Source organism: Pongo abelii, chromosome 5 (genome assembly GCF_028885655.2).
Source record: "Pongo abelii isolate AG06213 chromosome 5, NHGRI_mPonAbe1-v2.0_pri, whole genome shotgun sequence".
Lineage (NCBI taxonomy): Eukaryota > Metazoa > Chordata > Mammalia > Primates > Hominidae > Pongo > Pongo abelii.
In genome coordinates, this window is record NC_071990.2 from 84,008,922 (window position 1) to 84,026,632 (window position 17,711).

The following is a 17,711-nucleotide window of genomic DNA, read 5'->3' on the forward strand; positions in this document are numbered from 1 at the left end:
TTGCTTGTATCTATGTGCCTTTTTTATTGTGAAAGTAATTTTTACTACAAACTTACTTTGAAGCTAACTGTACAATTAATATGTAGCATAGGGAATAGAATGCAAAGCAAATAAAAACTTTTTGTGAACTTTTTTTCTCTTGAATTATTTACCTTGCCAATTGTCTCTTGACCTCTTTATGAAACAAACTTTGGGTAGCAAGGGAAAGCTAAAGCTTACTGAAGTTTATTAAAGTTGTTTTGTTATGCAAAACAAAATAATTTACAACGTTGAATGAGAAGTTTATTCCTCTGGGTCAAATATATTGTGATGATCAATTTCAACTGACTCATAATGATCACAAGCATGGCTGAATCACTGAATTTTATGAAACAACCAGTCCTGAATGTTGAAACAAAATACGATTTTTTTACCACTTTCATAGAATCCTAAAGTTGGAACACTTTAGAGACATTTAATTCTAATCCATCATCTCACATAAAAGTAGAAATCTTTATATCTTCAAGCACAGCTGTCCATGTTCTCAGAGTGATGGAGAGTTCACAAATAATATTAACAGAAACAATAAGGAATAACAACTTCTGAGTAATTTTTATGTGCAAGTACTTTTATATACATTATTTTATTTCGGGACAATTCCAACTATTAAATGCTCCATTTAATATTAAGCCAAATTTGCCAGCCTACACCTTTTAACTAAATTATGGCCCTAGTCATCCTTCCTGAAAAATAAAAATTATAGTTACTATTTATAGCACTTGATAAAAGTAATTTGTTTTATATGTTTTCTCTCAATCATCATAACAACTGTCTGAAGGTACTACTGAAGGTACTATTACTATTTTACCCCAATTTACAGCCAAGAAAATTAAGCCTTGGGGAAGGTAAGTAATTTTTCCAAGGTTACAAATGTAGTAGTTGGTGGAGCTGAGGATTGACTCCAAAGTGCAAGTTTTACTTATCGCATGTACCCGAGATACGGGCTTTGCAAGCTGTCAAAATTAGATTTCTAAACTTCCTGAGCTGAGAGTCAGGCTCCAAACCATGGTAAATTAACTGAATTAAGAAATGTCATTCTATGATGCCTCTGAAGAAATGGACTGCAAACCTGTCCCAGGCAACACCATTCCAACCTGTGCTCAGTAGGATGAGCCTTTCTTTCCATCTAAATTTCGACACATCCCAATCTAACAATATTGGTCAACAAAACTTTAACAGTAGCTTATCTTGTTTTCTATTCACAAATGTGGCATTTTTACCCTGTATATGCAGAATATGATATTATTTTCATGAGGATATGAAAAAAGTGGGTCACCATCTGTGGATACCACAAAGAAAAACACTCTTGAGAATTAATCACTACATCATAGTTAAATCAAAAACATGGCACACTGTGTTAATTCTGGCTTGCTTTATAGTTAGTGAAATAAAAGTAACAGTCAAATCATGGAAAATTGAGTTAGCCAGAATGTGATCATCTTGGCAATAGGAATGATTATTTTGTTCTTACATTTTGATCATGGCAAATTTTACACAAATTTTGTTGTAGCTTTAAATAATGAGACTTTGACATATGTCAGCTCAAACAATATTTACTACCAACTTGCATTAAATGTCGTTAGATTACTCTATGTAACATGCTAACTTTAGAACTAACCTCTAATTCCTTGAGGGATAATCTGCTCCTGGGACCTGAGACAATCGGGTATTCATTACTTACCATGTGCCGATGGCTCTCCTTTCCATATAAAAATGATGCTAGTAATTCAATAAAAATAAGACATGTTTAAATGAAATAATTTTCTAGTAATGGTGAAAGATTTCTGCAAAACCACTCACATTGTCTTGTGTGGCCTCCCTTTGAGTATCTCAATTCAGTTCAACAAATATTTATTGTTGATTTACTCTGTGCCAAGCATTGATACAGGAAGGAACTTGTTCATAAAATGAACAAAGTAGATCCTGTCCTTGAGAGCATATCTTCTAGTGGAAGAAACACACAATAAGCATAAACATAATAAATGAATAATGGTAATAAGTGGTATTTAAAGAAAGGAAAAGTAGAGCAACACAAGGGTGATCAGGAGAGCCAGGGTGGGGAGAAGATGGGACAGGTCTCAGTATTACATAGGGTAGTCAGGGTAAACCTCAGAAGAAGGTTAAGATTTGAGCTAATATATGAAAAAGATTAAGTTTTTAACCAAACACATTTCTGGGAGAAGAATATTTCAGACAGGGGGAAAAGCAAGTGAAAATATTCTAAGTTAGGAACATGCCTTGAGAGTTCAATGACAGTACAGGCAGCGTGGAGAATGTGAGTGCAGGAGAGTGAGCACATCATAGAGGTCAGGAAGGGGGCCACATCAGGGCTTGAGGGCCATTATAAGGACTTTGGCTTTCATTAACTGAAATGCACCGACTGTCAATACTAATGTTAGGTCCAGATATGACATTAGTTGCAATTAGGGTTTCAATTTCCTACAGAACCAAAAAAGTACCCTTAATTTCTGACCTTATCCCCAAACCAATTTTCTAAGTTTGCCTCTTTAATTACTCTTTTCCTTTCCGCATCTTTAATCTCTAATAATGAAAATATATGTACTTCATTCTAATATTGTTATAAGATTTCCCCAAACCAACCACATAGATGGTCTTTAAAAAGGAAAAGTAAATTGCTTTCAACATGTTCATACCTGCTTTACCTTTGTCTATAAATACACGTAAGTTAAGGATGGCAAGAAAAAATATTATAAACAAAAGACCTTATTTTAACCTACAAGATATTGCTATTGATAGTGTTTTTTGTTTTGTTTTTAGGTTAATCTATAACTGAGGAAATCACATTGAGTCTTCTTTTTTCATGTTACCAATGAGCGGATGTATCATTCTTATTTTCTAATTTATTATATGTGGGACTATAGATGGAAAACAATAAGAAACACAAGCTTTTAAGAAACTGGGCTTAATCTTGCTAAATTAAAGTTAAGAGAATAAAAAAGGAGAGAGATACAGAAAAGAAACATGGTATACAGATTATTTTGAAATCATAATGATTATCTTTAATAATCTAATTTTCAAATCATAATGATTATCTTTAATAATCTAATAATTTAGCTTTAATAAATTCAGATAAAATATTAAGGGCTTTCTCTATAAAAATCTCAATGTTTACAAATTCCAAGAGAAAAAGATAGGCAACAATGGCTACAACAGGAATTTATTAAAATGTTTCTTTTCTTTAGATAAAAATTACAACCGAAAACATAAATGTATCTATATAATTAAAACTCAAATCTTTAGTTTACTATAGGCAGAGACTCTTTATTTGGAAAACCGTGTCTTTCTCTAGTTTATGTTGGGGAGCTACCTTTACTTCAGATACATGTCACTGTAGCTTCATGAACATTAGACTCAATGCTTAAATAATGCTTTCAACAGCAGTTATTTTATGCCTACTGTAGCGTAAAATATAATATGGGATGGTCAGAAAAAAGCAATCCCTTGAAAATACAGTACTTTTTCTAACACAGCTTATATTCTAGTAAGGAAAATAGGGCTAAATGAAATAATGCATGCAGAAGACTCATGTAACCAGAACAAAAACAGTGTAAAACATTTATATCCATATTAAAGGAATGGTGGAATTAATGCAATTGATTAGAATAAAATGGAATTAGGCACAAAAAGCATCTAAAAGGAAGAGTTGTAAACCATGTTCAGAAAGAAACAGTAAACTTGACTTGCTAAAGTTCTGGCTTCTCCAAGTTTGGACTGGGATACTGACAGGGATGCAAATCAAATATCAAAATACTGAAGTATATATCCACTTTAAATCCATTATGGAACATAAGTGCACATGTTTTTACACATACATACATAATGCATACCTTTAGATTTCTAATTCTTTCATGACCCACCATTTTTGTTCACTTGAAAAAAAAGTAGAGAGAATGGTATAAATAGTTGGGATTTTAAGGAAAATATGGCTATAGTTAATTGTGAATCTGATCTCTCTTTGGATGGGAAAATAGAAAAAAATTCTGAGTCAGAAACCTGATTTGAGTCATGTTCCCTAGTAACATGACTGCTGATTTTTCTCACATTGACAGACATTCTTTGCATTTTATTTTTTTCACCTGGTTATTTCACCCTGGGTCCACAGGGAAGAATAGCAGGTGGAATCCCACATAATCATATGCTTTCATTAAATTTCTTATGAAAAGCAAAGTAACTCATGCTGATCAAAGTGACAGGTGGAATCTAAAGAGCCTCACAGACTTATAGATAAAATCACGTAAGTTATAAATATATCCCTGTCATCTAAAAAATGATCAGACATAAAAAGGAATGATTAGAGCAGGTGGAAAAAGGTAGCACAGAAAGTCAGCCATGAAATTAACTGCAGAAGAAATGGAGAAAGAAGGAGGGCAGTAGAAAAAGACCCTTCCCTGTTGGGAAGCCAAGGATTTAGTGTAGAGTTGGGGGAAACTCTATCTAACTGCAACCCTGAATAAGGGTGAAGAGCACATATTAATTTACATATTTGATGCCTTCTTTAGAAAAGATGATATTACTAATTAAAGAAATAAATTTAGTATATCTGGCCATGATAATTCAGAGGCTATATATCTTGAAATCTGCTATGTGACCCTCAAGGACTACTACCAACTTGATAGCATCTCTGACTAGTCTGGTCTGTTTCAAGCACACGGCCAAGACTTTTGTTCAACACTACTCAGCAAGAAAAGCATAATTTTATGAAAACCCCATTATCACACCTGGCAGCAAATGGCAGATGATATGGCTTCAGACTAAGATTATTTCTCTTAAACTTTATGTGACAGATCACAGAACAATTTGTGATGGCAGCCAAGGTTGAAGGAGGGTGTAGTATAATAACCATGTTTGTGGCCATTCCTAGTGCTTCCCAGTAACTTTTAATTTTTGTCATTTCAAATAAAAAAGAACAAAATTTTTAAATACAGTCTTGTTGAATATTAGCTATTTATTCCATTTAAAAAATTTAATATTAGTTCTTTAAAGCTTACTTGAGGTAAAGCTTTTGTTCTCATTTAGTTAATAATCATTAATGAAATTCTAATATAGAGGATTTTAGGCAGTAAAGCTGAAGCTGCCTCTACATTTCTATTAATTTTCAGGGGCAACTGATTCTGTAAAAAAAAAAAAGGATACTATGAGAAGTACAACAACAAAAACAAACACACATGTTTAAGAGCTTTAATATTTCCTGAAATTAAATCACATGAAAAGAAATTCTAATAAGTTCTTCCATTCATACTTTTCATTTTAAGCTATATAAACAAAACAAATCAAATTCTATCACATATAGTACTTATCACATACTAGATAACTTTTTAGAAACTAGGGATATGGCAGTGGAGGAAAAAGAAAACTCCTGCTTTCATAGAACTTAACAGTATATGAATAGAGGCAGAACATAAATAATTCAATATCAAATATGTCAGATATTTATAAATGTATGAAAAGAGGAAAGTGGGCTGATGGTAAAATTTTACATAGGTTGGTGAAAGAAGGCCTTATTGAGAAAGGGATATCTGAGGAAATGTTAAAGGAGGTGAGAGAGCTAGTCATGTGGAAAACTGGGCAGAGGCAGGTATGGTCAGGATGTCAAGTAGACAGAAAGACAAGCTTTGACCTAGTTTGAATTAGAAAAATAGCAAACAGGCCACAACAAAGTGGGCAAGGGGGGAAACTAGGAGGAGATAATGTGAGAAAGGTAACAGGGAGCCAGAAGTCTCAGGGCCTTTTACGCTATTGCAAGAATTTGTTTTTATTCTGAATAAAATGATAAGCTTTCCTGGGGTTTTGAGCAGAGAAATCACCTCAGAACCATCACAGCTTTTGTGTTGAGGACAGACTAAAGGGCAATAAATGAGGAAGCAGTGAAACAGAATTTTCAGGCTAAAGGGCAATAAAGGAGGAGCAGAATTTCATTAACAGTTAAAAAATTATTACAATAATCCAGGGAAAAGAGGTTCAGATAAGACAATAATGATACTGGCAATGAGAAAAGGTTAGATTCTGGATACATTCTGAAGTTAAAGCTACTAAGTTTTGCAGGTGGCCTGGGTACAAAGTGGTAATTCCAACATTTTTAGTCACAGGAAGAGGAAGAATGGGGTTGTCATTTACTGAGATGGGAAAGGCTGCAACAGGAGCAGGGCTGGGGGTGACTGGGAGATTGGGAGTCCAAGTCTGGACATGTTACATATGCTACGTCTATTACAGATCTAAGCAGAAATGTCAAGTAGGAGTTTTACCACATGATTCTGAAGTTCAGAGAAGAGGTACAGGTTAGAGATAAAGATTTGGGAGTCACAAATATAAAGATGTATGACTTGATGAGATTACCAAGGAAGTGGAGATTAATAGCAAAAAGAAGTTTCAAGCTTCAAGCCCCGAAGCATTCTAATGTATACAGGTGGCAGGGAGTGGGGAAGATGAAAAGGAATAAGCTCAGGAAAACTACGAAGGAACAATCAGTGAGGTAGGAGGAAAGCAAGGGGAGTGTACTATCCTGGAAGCAAAGAGAAGAAATTCTGTATGTTGGGCTTCAAATTTTTCCTTTACCTATATTCTTATTTTAAAGTATTTTCTTAACCTATATACTCAGATGTAGAATTACTAGGCCCAATTGATAAATTTGTTGAACACGCCAGTACTAGGAAATGGATTTGTGCTACTCCACTAGAGATGCTAATTAATATCCAAGCTAATTAATCAATACTTTCTGAATTCAGTAATTATGCTGAATATCATGATACGCCCCTCGGATCCCCCACTGTTGTCCTGGGGGTTGCCTCAGCTGCAAAGAGTCCTTTCACCACAGACCATGACCTATGCTCTTCCCCAGAGTGACCCACATCCAGTGACTAATTGATGCAGGAATATAAAGCCTTGACCATCTCAGCCCAACTGTTAACAACTCTGAAAAGCCACTGTAGCTTCAGAGTTCCCCACGGGATCAGGGAAAGCTGTCATTGTGCCTGCAGGCAGCTCAACTTCTCCTTCTGCCCATTCCTGCTTCCTTTGTTATTTCTTCCACAGAGTTTAATCTCAAGGGCACTTCTTACGAACCTCTTAAACACTAAACTTCATTTCCGAATGTGCCTCCCAGGTAACCTAATCTTGGAATAGTCTGAGAAAGCTGGTAATAAGATGGGGCTTTGGTGCAGGTTAACTCACTGCCGCAGTGGTAATGAGGACCCCACCACTGGTAGAAGATGGAGCACACGCCCGGTCCAAGGTAGGAGTCCAACTATTAAAACTCACCAGAGGTGAGTTGAGATGTTGGGAAGGGAACATCTTAGCTAGAATGATATTTCAGATGTTTGAGAAATATGAGAGTAGAGTAACTATAAGGACAATGGGAAAAAAAACACAAAAAGCTCAGAGAAAGGAATTGCCAACAAGAAAGCCAGAGGGCCTCCTTTGTAGATACAAAGATGTTCTCACCTTCTGTAGCTGCTGGGTAGAGAAAGCTTATGTCCAGAAACAGGGCTTAATCATCAGAATATTCAAGCTCCCAAACTCAAGGAAAGCAGATCTGCTAAGTCAGAATCCTAGTTACAAAAGAATGGGAATTTGCCACATGGAATGGGATGTCTGGTTTGATGTCTGCCAAAATCCTGAATCCCCAGATTCCCCCAGAGCTTTCTCATCTCACAAAGTGGCCTTCCCCTTCTTTCTTGGATGATAAGGACAGACATTTCACCCCCATAAATTAGCATGTGCCCCTTAACTACCATCTACCTCTGCCTCCCCTCCAGATCCCTGGGCCAATAACTAAGGTTTTATCACAATATAACCTATCTGGGACATACTAGAGTTGATAAAGGAAGAAAGAGACTTTAACCCAAAGGAGCCACAAGACCGGTATTTGTATTAGCCAGGAGAATACATGTAGAATTAAATTCTGAGGGTGTTTGATTAAAAGGGCTGGAACCTAAGAAAAGGGAGAGCTTACTGATTTGCAGGCACTCTCCTGAGATGCAGGATTTAACATGTGGCAAGAATCCCGGAAGATGGTGCAAACTCATTGCTAGGATGGTTCCTAGAAACATGGACAAATTAATGGCTGATACTAATATGACTGAAATGCCAGGAATGCTGTAGCAGATGGCAGAAGAGGGGATTGCGAGGCTCAGAGAACTGGGCAGTCTGGTATATAGACACATGTAAAAGCCAGAAAATTCATAAGATGAATATATTCCACGGGAAGGCCCAGAAAACACACCATTTCCCAAAGCCATAAAGAATATGCCAATGAGAAGACATCAACATTACTAAAAATTTCAGTGGTGGTTCTCCCCTGAAGGTCAGGAGTGACAGAAGAAAAGGATGATATATAACCAGGCTGAGTGATAGCAATGAGGATGCTAAGAGCAGGTGAGAATGCTTAACTATCAGAAGCCAGGTGGACACAATTATCATAAGAGTGGCAAAAGTGGGGTGTGTGTGGCTAACCCACAAAACATTATTGAGATAATTAATGGAATCTTGCATCCCTAGAGGCAAAACAGAGAGCTAACAAAGCTACTACTCAATATTTACCATCAAAAGAAACCAAAGATGAATGACCACAAAGTTGAGTGTAGCTGCCCCAATGAAGTCACAATCTCTTGCTCAGCTTCCAAACCTGAGTTAATCTTTAGACCCAGAACCCATAAACTGAAGAAGAGGCCTAGTTCCCAGAAGAAAGAACCTTATAACACCATGACAAGAATACAGGGTAATAATCCCCCTAATCTTTATCCACAGGGAACTCAGCCCTTTACCCAAGTAACTATGCACTGGAGAAGGACTATTCAAACGTTTGAGAACTAATGAGCACACAGTTGACACTGATACCTGGAGACCTGAAGCATCAAAACACTGTTCCCCTCTCCCTGTTAGAGTAGAGGCATACAGGAGCCAGTAATAAATGGAGACCCAGCCAAGGTCTGGCTCATAATAGGTCCACTGTGACCACAGACCCACCTAGTGGTGATTCCTCAGACCCTAGATGTGTAATCAGAAAAGACAGACTTGGTAAGTGCCACAAGACCCATATCAAATCCTCAGCCTGTGAGTGAAGAGCTCTCATTGTGGAGAAGACCGAGAGGAAGAATTTGAAGCTGCTCTAACCCTAAACCTGCCAAGATGGCAAATAAAAAAAACCAACATAGCATTGAAGGAGAAAGGGGGGAGGTTGATGGGCATTGAAGGAGAAAGAGGGGGAGGCTGATGGGCATTGAAGGAGAAAGAGGGGGAGGTTGATGGGCAGAAATTAGTGTCCATGTAAGTATCTAAACAGCATGCAGGGGTGATCCCAACTAAGTTATCCATGGCTATTGGTGGGTCCATGTTGCAGTATAACCTCTGTACTATGTCCTCTCTTCCAAAGAGGTTTATCCCAAGGATACTCCTTTTTTTTTTTTTTTTTTTTTTTTTTTTTAGAAAGAGTCTTGCTCTGTTGCCCAGGCTGGAGTGCGGGGTGGTGTGATCTTGGCTAACTGCAACCTCCACCTCCCGGGTTCAGGCAATTCTCGTGTCTCAGCCTCCGAGTAGTTGGGATTACAGGCATACACCACCATGCCTGGCTAATGTTTTTGTATTTTTTAGTAGAGACAGGGTTTCGCCATGCTGGCCAGGCTGGTCTCCAAATCCTGGCCTCAAGTAACCTGCTTGCCTCGGCCTCCCAAAGTGCTGGGATTACAGGTGTGAGCCACTGTGCCTGGCCCAACTCTATCTCAGAGTCTGATATCTAGGTAACCTGTAACAATCATTTCCCACTTTGAATTTAAGTTATGTTTCTTTTTAAAATAATCTTGGGTTTATCTTCACTACAACTTCCTAATTTAATTGGGTAGTGTTAGGTTTCACAGCTAGATCATTTTCCTGAAACAATGTTATGACAGAAAGTATTTTTTTAGTCTTTGGCATTTTTCTCTGGAAGTACAACCCCTGATTCATAGGTGCTATCTACATTTAAAATTATTGTTGACACTTGTCAATCCCTGTTTCCTTACAAAGAACTTAGGTAACTCCTCAATTCCACATTTAAAAAAAAACAAACAAACAGTTTTTTTGATTCTGGATTGACAAAAAATGTTCAAAATTCGCTCATATCTCATTTTTTCCCAAAAGCTTTTCATTGGTTCCCAATAATAAAATCTCCTTCTCCCCTTATTTCATCAGCACTTAAGTGCACCTAACTTGTTAGCAGCGTCTCTGTTTGTTAAAGTTGTCTTATTTAGATAGACTTTATTCCAGACTGCATTTACTTTCCTTTTATATAGCCTTACAGTATTATCTATACAATCTCTTGATTAATGTTGCTGCTGAGGAAGTTGGATAATTTCAAAACCTTACATGAGCGTTTCACAAGATAAGGCACTTTAAATATGAAAAACTATTAGAAATTAACTGTATTATGTGATCTCAAACAAACTGCAGAGTTTCTCAACTATTTCTATAAATAAGTATAGTTTAATGAAATAGGTCAAATAATTACGATAAATAAATCAAGCATGTGGTTCTAAAATGTAGTCCATACTAATTGGCAAATGTACCCAGCATTAAAACCTTGAGTAATGAGAGGTTCAATGTATTCTAAATGTTGTGCAAGCTGATGAAAGCACTTTCTGCTGTTGGATAAAACTTCTTAAAAATAAACATTATAATAAAAAGAAACCAGAAGTGCATCTCTAGTTACAGTTAATTCTAGTGATGACTTTATTTCTAAGAAAAACCAAGGCAACACGTGTTTTTAAATAGTATGTGGTTTCCATGGCTACACAGTAACCAAGGGATGACTGTCAGTGTGATAAAATTCTCTTAGAATATATTACTAAATTATGGTGGGAGTCTCTTTTCTGAAAAAAAATGGAAAAATTTACAATAGCATCTGGCCCACAATCAAATGCTAACTTAAAAAGATACAGGTTGAGCATCCCTAATCCAAAAATCCGAAATCCAAAATGCTCCAAAATCTGAAACATTTTGAGCGCTGATATGATGCCACAAGTTACCCTGAACACATTATTTTTTTCATTGCATTAATGGTATATTATGTTAAGGATTTATGCATGATAAGTGCAAAAAAAATGATTGCTTATTGGTAGCATATAAAATTCAGAATCAGGGATAATGGTGATGCCAGACAACCATACATTGTCCACACGGGTAGCTAAGACAGTGACATCTTTGCCTCTGATGGTTCGATGTAAATAAACTTTGTTTTACACACAAAATTATTTAAACTTTTGCATAAAATTACCTTTAGGCTATGTGTATATGACTTAGATGAAACATAAATAAATTTCATGTGTAGATATGGGTACCATCTCATTATATATATGCAAATATTTCAAAATCTGCAAAAACACTAATGGTCTTGGGTGATTTGGATAAGAGACTCTCAACCTATATAGCACTGCATTTTAATCAAATATTATAGATTTAATCAGAGATGCGTGGATCACGATGGAATGCCCTGTTCTTGCTCTGTTCTGGTCCCCTGTGGACTCTACCAACTCATGCTCGGTCCCCACCTCTTTTTCTGCTTTTCCTTTGTGGCTGGTGGTTGACCATAAGAGAGTCAAATACCAGCCACAAAGATGACTGAAGATCAGATTTTATCATCAACCAGAAAGTACAGATTGTCAATAAATGTAAAAAGGTTTGCAGGTAATTTAGTCACTGGTCACTGCCTCCTTTACCACAACCATGCATTTCAACAGCCACAGGTTCTAAAGATTCTTGTAAAAAAAAAAAGTATATTCAGGGACAGCAACAGAAATAATCTTTTCTAGATAGACACAGGATATTATCATTTGTCCATTAACGGTTATGAGGAAATAGATAGGATATATGCATTTTTCATTCAAATTACTTCTAATTATTAAACCATATTGCATAAATCTTGGATTTTTTAATAGTCTGTTATGTTATTGTTACCGACTAAAATATAGGTAAAATAAAGATACGTACTTGGAAGAAACTGCCTCCATGAATTCGTCCAAAAAATCATCATATTCAGAACCTCTTACTCTTCTCTGCCGTAGTCCAATGTAGAGTGGATCTTTAAGTAACTCCTATTAAAAAAAGTTACCATAAAAATAGAAATAACTATAACCAAATCATTTATTGAGCCTCAGTTTCTTCATCTGTATAAAAGGGATAAAAATAGAAATAAAATCTTACCATACTGATTCAGAATTAACCTACAGGGTAATTACTTAATGTTACATGGAATATACCTGTAGTATTTATACACCAAATAAGAAAAATAATTCCCGGTCAGGAGCAGTGGCTCACGCCTGTAATCCCAACACTTTGGGAGGCTGAGGCAGGCGGATCACGAGGTCAGGAGATCAAGACCATCCTGGGTAACACAGTGAAACCTGTCTCCCCAAAAATACAAAAAATAGCTGGGTGTGGTGGTGCACATCTGTAGTCTCAGCTATTTGGGAGCGTGAAGTAGAAGAATCACTTGAACCTGGGAGGTGGAGGTTGCAGTGAGCCGAGATCGCATCACTGCACTCCAGCCTGGGCAACAAAAGGAGACTCTGTTGCAATAAAAATAAATGAATAAATAAGAAAGAAAAATAATTCCTAAATGTTAAAAACATTCTAGATTATTCTGAGGAAAAGAAAAAAAATAAAATATTTCATTTGTGTTAGAAAAGTCCAATTCAGATTTTACAGACAAAGGTAATCACACAGAGAAATAACATTTAGTTTTGAAATATTAGCTTAAGGAATGGAAAGATAGCAATTCCTTTCTTAATTTTCCACTTCCAAAAGCAAAATTATCAAACAACGGTTTTACTTTACCTTTACTATGATAGTTAACAGACTTTAAAGTAAATTTTTTAAGGAACAGCTCCAGTCTACAGCTCCCAGCATGAGCGACGCAGAAGACGGGTGATTTCTGCATTTGCATCTGAAGTACCGGGTTCATCTCACTAGGGAGTGCCAGACAGTGGGCACAGGACAGTAGGTGCAGCGCACTGTGCACAAGCCGAAGCAGGGCAAGGCATTGCCTCACTCAGGAAGCGCAAGGGGTCAGGGAGTTCCCTTTCCTAGTCAAAGAAAGGGGTGACAGACGGCACCTGGAAAATCGGGTCACTCCCACCCTAATACTGTGCTTTTCCAATGGGCTTAAAAAACAGCGCACCAGGAGATTATATCCCGCACCTGGCTTGGAGGGTCCTATGCCCACGGAGTCTCCCTGATTGCTAGCACAGCAGTCTGAGATCAAACCGCAAGGCGGCAGCGAGGCTGGAGGAGGGGTGCCCGCCATTGCCCAGGCTTGCTTAGGTAAACAAAGCAGCCAGGAAGCTCGAACTGGGTGGAGCCCACCACAGCTCAAGGAGGCCTTCCTGCCTCTGTAGGCTCCACCTCTGGGGGCAGGGCACAGACAAACAAAAAGACAGCAGTAACCTCTGCAGGCTTAAATGTCCCTGTCTGACAGCTTTGAAGAGAGCAGTGGTTCTCCCAGCATGCAGCTGGAGATCTGAGAACGGGCAGACTGCCTCCTCAAGTGGGTCCCTGACCCCTGATCCCCGAGCAGCCTAACTGGGAGGCACCCACCAGTAGGGGCAGACTGACACCTCACATGGCTGGGTACTCTTCTGAGACAAAACTTCCAGAGGAACGATCAGACAGCAGCATTCGCGGTTCACGAAAATCCGCTGTTCTGCAGCCACCGCTGCTGGTACCCAGGCAAACAAGGTCTGGAGTGGACCTCTAGCAAACTCCAACAGACCTGCAGCTGAGGGTCCTGTCTGTTAGAAGGAAAACTAACAAACAGCAAGGACATCCACACCAAAAACCCATCTGTACATCACCATCATCAAAGACCAAAAGTAGATAAAACCACAAAGATGGGGAAAAACAGAGCAGAAAAACTGGAAACTCTAAAAAGGACAGTGCCCCTCCTCCCCCAAAGGAACACATTTCCTCACCAGCAACGGAACAAAGCTGTACGGAGAATGACTTTGACAAGTCAAGAGAAGAAGGCTTCAGACGATCAAACTACTCTGAGCTACAGGAGGAAATTCAAACCAAAAGAAAAGAAGTTGAAAACTTTGAAAAAAATTTAGACGAATGTATAACTAGAATAACCAATACAGAGAAGTGCTTAAAGGAGCTGATGGAGCTGAAAGCCAAGGCTCGAGAACTACGTGAAGAATGCAGAAGCCTCAGGAGCTGATGCGTCAACTGGAAGAAAGGGTATCAGTGATGGAAGATGAAATGAATGAAATGAAGCGAGAAGGGAAGTTCAGAGAAAAAACAATAAAAAGAAATGAACAAAGCCTCCAAGAAATATGGGACTATGTGAAAAGACCAAATCTACGTCTGATTGGTGTACCTGAAAGTGACGGGGAGAATGGAACCAAGTTGGAAAACACTCTGCAGGGTATTATCCAGGAGAAATTCCCCAATCTAGCAAGGCAGGCCAACATTCAGATTCAGGAAATACAGAGAACGCCACAAAGATACTCCTCGAGAAGAGCAGCTCCAAGACACATAATCGTCAGATTCAACAAAGTTGAAATGAAGGAAAAAATGTTAAGGGCAGCCAGAGAGAAAGGTCGGGTTACCCACAAAGGGAAGCCCATCAGACTAACAGCGGATCTCTCGGCAGAAACTCTACAAGCCAGAAGACAGTGGGGGCCGATATTCAACATTCTTAAAGAAAAGAATTTTCAACCCAGAATTTCATATCCAGCCAAACTAAGCTTCATAAGTGAAGGAGAAATAAAATACTTTACAGACAAGCAAATGCTGAGAGATTGTGTCACCACCAGGCCTGCCCTACAAGAGCTCCTGAAGGAAGCACTAAACATGGAAAGGAACAACCGGTACCACCCACTGCAAAATCATGCCAAATTGTAAAGACCATAGAGGCTAGGAAGAAACTGCATCAACTAACGAGCAAAATAACCAGCTAATATCATAATGACAGGATCAAATTCACACATAACAATATTAACTTTAAATGTAAATGGACTAAATGCTCCAATTAAAAGACACAGACTGGCAAATTGGATAAAGAGTCAAGACCCATCAGTGTGCTCTATTCAGGAAACCCATCTCACGTGCAGAGACACACATAGGCTCAAAATAAAAGTATGGAGGAAGATCTACCAAGCAAATGGAAAACAAAAAAAGGCAGGGGTTGCAATCCTAGTCTCTGATAAAACAAACTTTAAACCAACAAAGATCAAAAGAGACAAAGAAGGTCATTACATAATGGTAAAGGGATCAATTCAACAAGAAGAGCTAACTATCCTAAATATATATGCACCCAATACAGGAGCACCCAGATTCATAAAGCAAGTACTGAGTGGCCTACAAAGAGACTTAGACTCCCACACAATAATAATGGGAGACTTTAACACCCTACTGTCAACATTAGACAGATCAACGAGACAGAAAGTTAACAAGGATACCCAGGAATTGAACTCAGCTCTGCACCAAGCAGACCTAATAGACATCTACAGAACTCTCCACCCCAAATCAACAGAATATACATTTTTCTCAGCACCACACCACACCTATTCCAAAATTGACCACATAGTTGGAAGTAAAGCTCTCCTCAGCAAATGTAAAAGATCAGAAATTATAACAAACTCTCTCAGACCACAGTGCAATCAAACTAGAACTCAGGATTAAGAAACTCACCCAAAAATGCTCAACTACATGGAAACTAAACAACCTGCTCCTCAATGACTACTGGGTACATAACGAAATGAAGGCAGAAATAAAGATGTTCTTTGAAACCAACGAGAACAAAGACAACATACCAGAATCTCTGGGACACATTCAAAGCAGTGTGTAGAGGGAAATTTATAGCACTAAATGCCCACAAGAGAAAGCAGGAAAGATCCAAAATTGACACCCTAACATCACAATTAAAAGAACTAGAAAAGCAAGAGCAAACACATTCAAAAGCTAGCAGAAGGCAAGAAATAACTAAAATCAGAGCAGAACTGAAGGAAATAGAGACACAAAAAACCCTTCAAAAAATTAATGAATCCAGGAGCTGGTTTTTTGAAAGGATCAACAAAATTGATAGACTGCTAGCAAGACTAATAAAGAAGAAAAGAGAGAAGACACAATAAAAAATGATACAGGGGATATCACCACCAATCCCACAGAAATACAAACTACCATCAGAGAATACTACAAATACCTCTATGCAAATAAACTAGAAAATCTAGAAGAAATGGATAAATTCCTTGACACATACACCCTCCCAAGACTAAACCAGGAAGAAGTTGAATCTCTGAATAGACCAATAACAGGCTCTGAAATTGGGGCAATAATCAATATCTTACCAACCAAAAAGAGTCCAGGACCAGATGGATTCACAGCCGAATTCTACCAGAGGTACAAGGAGGAACTGGTACCATTCCTTCTGAAACTATTCCAATCAATAGAAAAAGAGGGAATCCTCTCTAACTCATTTTAGGAGGCCAGCATCATCCTCATACCAAAGCCTGGCAGAGACACAACCAAAAAAGAGAATTTTAGACCAATATCCTTGATGAACATGGATGCAAAAATCCTCAATAAAATACTGGCAAACCAAATCCAGCAGCACATCAAAAAGCTTATCCACCATGATCAAGTGGGCTTCATCCCTGGGATGCAAGGCTGGTTCAATACACACAAATCAATAAATGTAATCCAGCATATAAACAGAACCAAAGACAAAAACCACATGATTATCTCAATAGATGCAGAAAAGGCCTTTGACAAAATTCAACAACACTTCATGCTAAAAACACTCAATAAATTAGGTATTGATGGGACATATCTCAAAATAATAAGAGCTATCTATGACAAACCCACAGCCAATATCATACTGAATGGGCAAAAACTGGAAGCATTCCCTCTGAAAACTGGCACAAGACAGGGATGCCCTCTCTCACCACTCCTATTCAACATAGTGTTGGAAGTTCTGGCCAGGGCAATTAGACAGGAGAAGGAAATAAAGGCTATTCAATTAGGAAAAGAGGAAATGAAATTGTCCCTGTTTGCAGATGACATGATTGTATATTTAGAAAACCCCACTGTCTCAGTCCAAAATCTCCTTAAGCTGATAAGCAACTTCAGCAAAGTCTCAGGATACAAAATCAATGTACAAAAATCACAAGCATTCTTATGCACCAATTACAGACAAACAGAGAGCCAAATCATGAGTGAACTCAATTGCTTCAAAGAGAATAAAATACCTAGGAATCCAACTTACAAGGGATGTGAAGGACCTCTTCAAGGAGAACTACAAACCACTGCTCAATGAAATAAAAGAGGACACAAACAAATGGAAGAACATTCCATGCTCATGGATAGGAAGAATCAATATCATGAAAATGGCCATACTGCCCAAGGTAATTTACAGATTCAATGCCGTCCCCATCAAGCTACCAATGACTTTCTTCAGAGAATTGGAAAAACCTACTTTAAAGTTCATATGGAACCGAAAAATAGCCCCCATTGCCATGTCAATCCTAAGCCAAAAGAACAAAGCTGGAGGCATCACGCTACCTGACTTCAAACTATACTACAAGGCTACAGTAACCAAAACAGCATGGTACTGGTACTAAAACAGATATATAGATCAATAGAACAGAACAGAGCCCTCAGAAATAATGCCGCATATCTACAACTAT

At 38.0% G+C, this 17,711-nt stretch overlaps 1 protein-coding gene across 1 annotated transcript in view; it reads right to left on the minus strand.

Annotated features, from left to right (window-relative positions):
• ME1 (malic enzyme 1) overlaps positions 1–17,711 on the minus strand; it is a 227,641-nt gene that overhangs the window by 96,798 nt on the left and 113,132 nt on the right. The window contains exon 6 of the mRNA XM_024248638.3: positions 12,016–12,119. Within this exon, the coding sequence (XP_024104406.3) occupies positions 12,016–12,119 (104 nt within the window). The remainder of the gene's footprint in view (positions 1–12,015; positions 12,120–17,711) is intronic.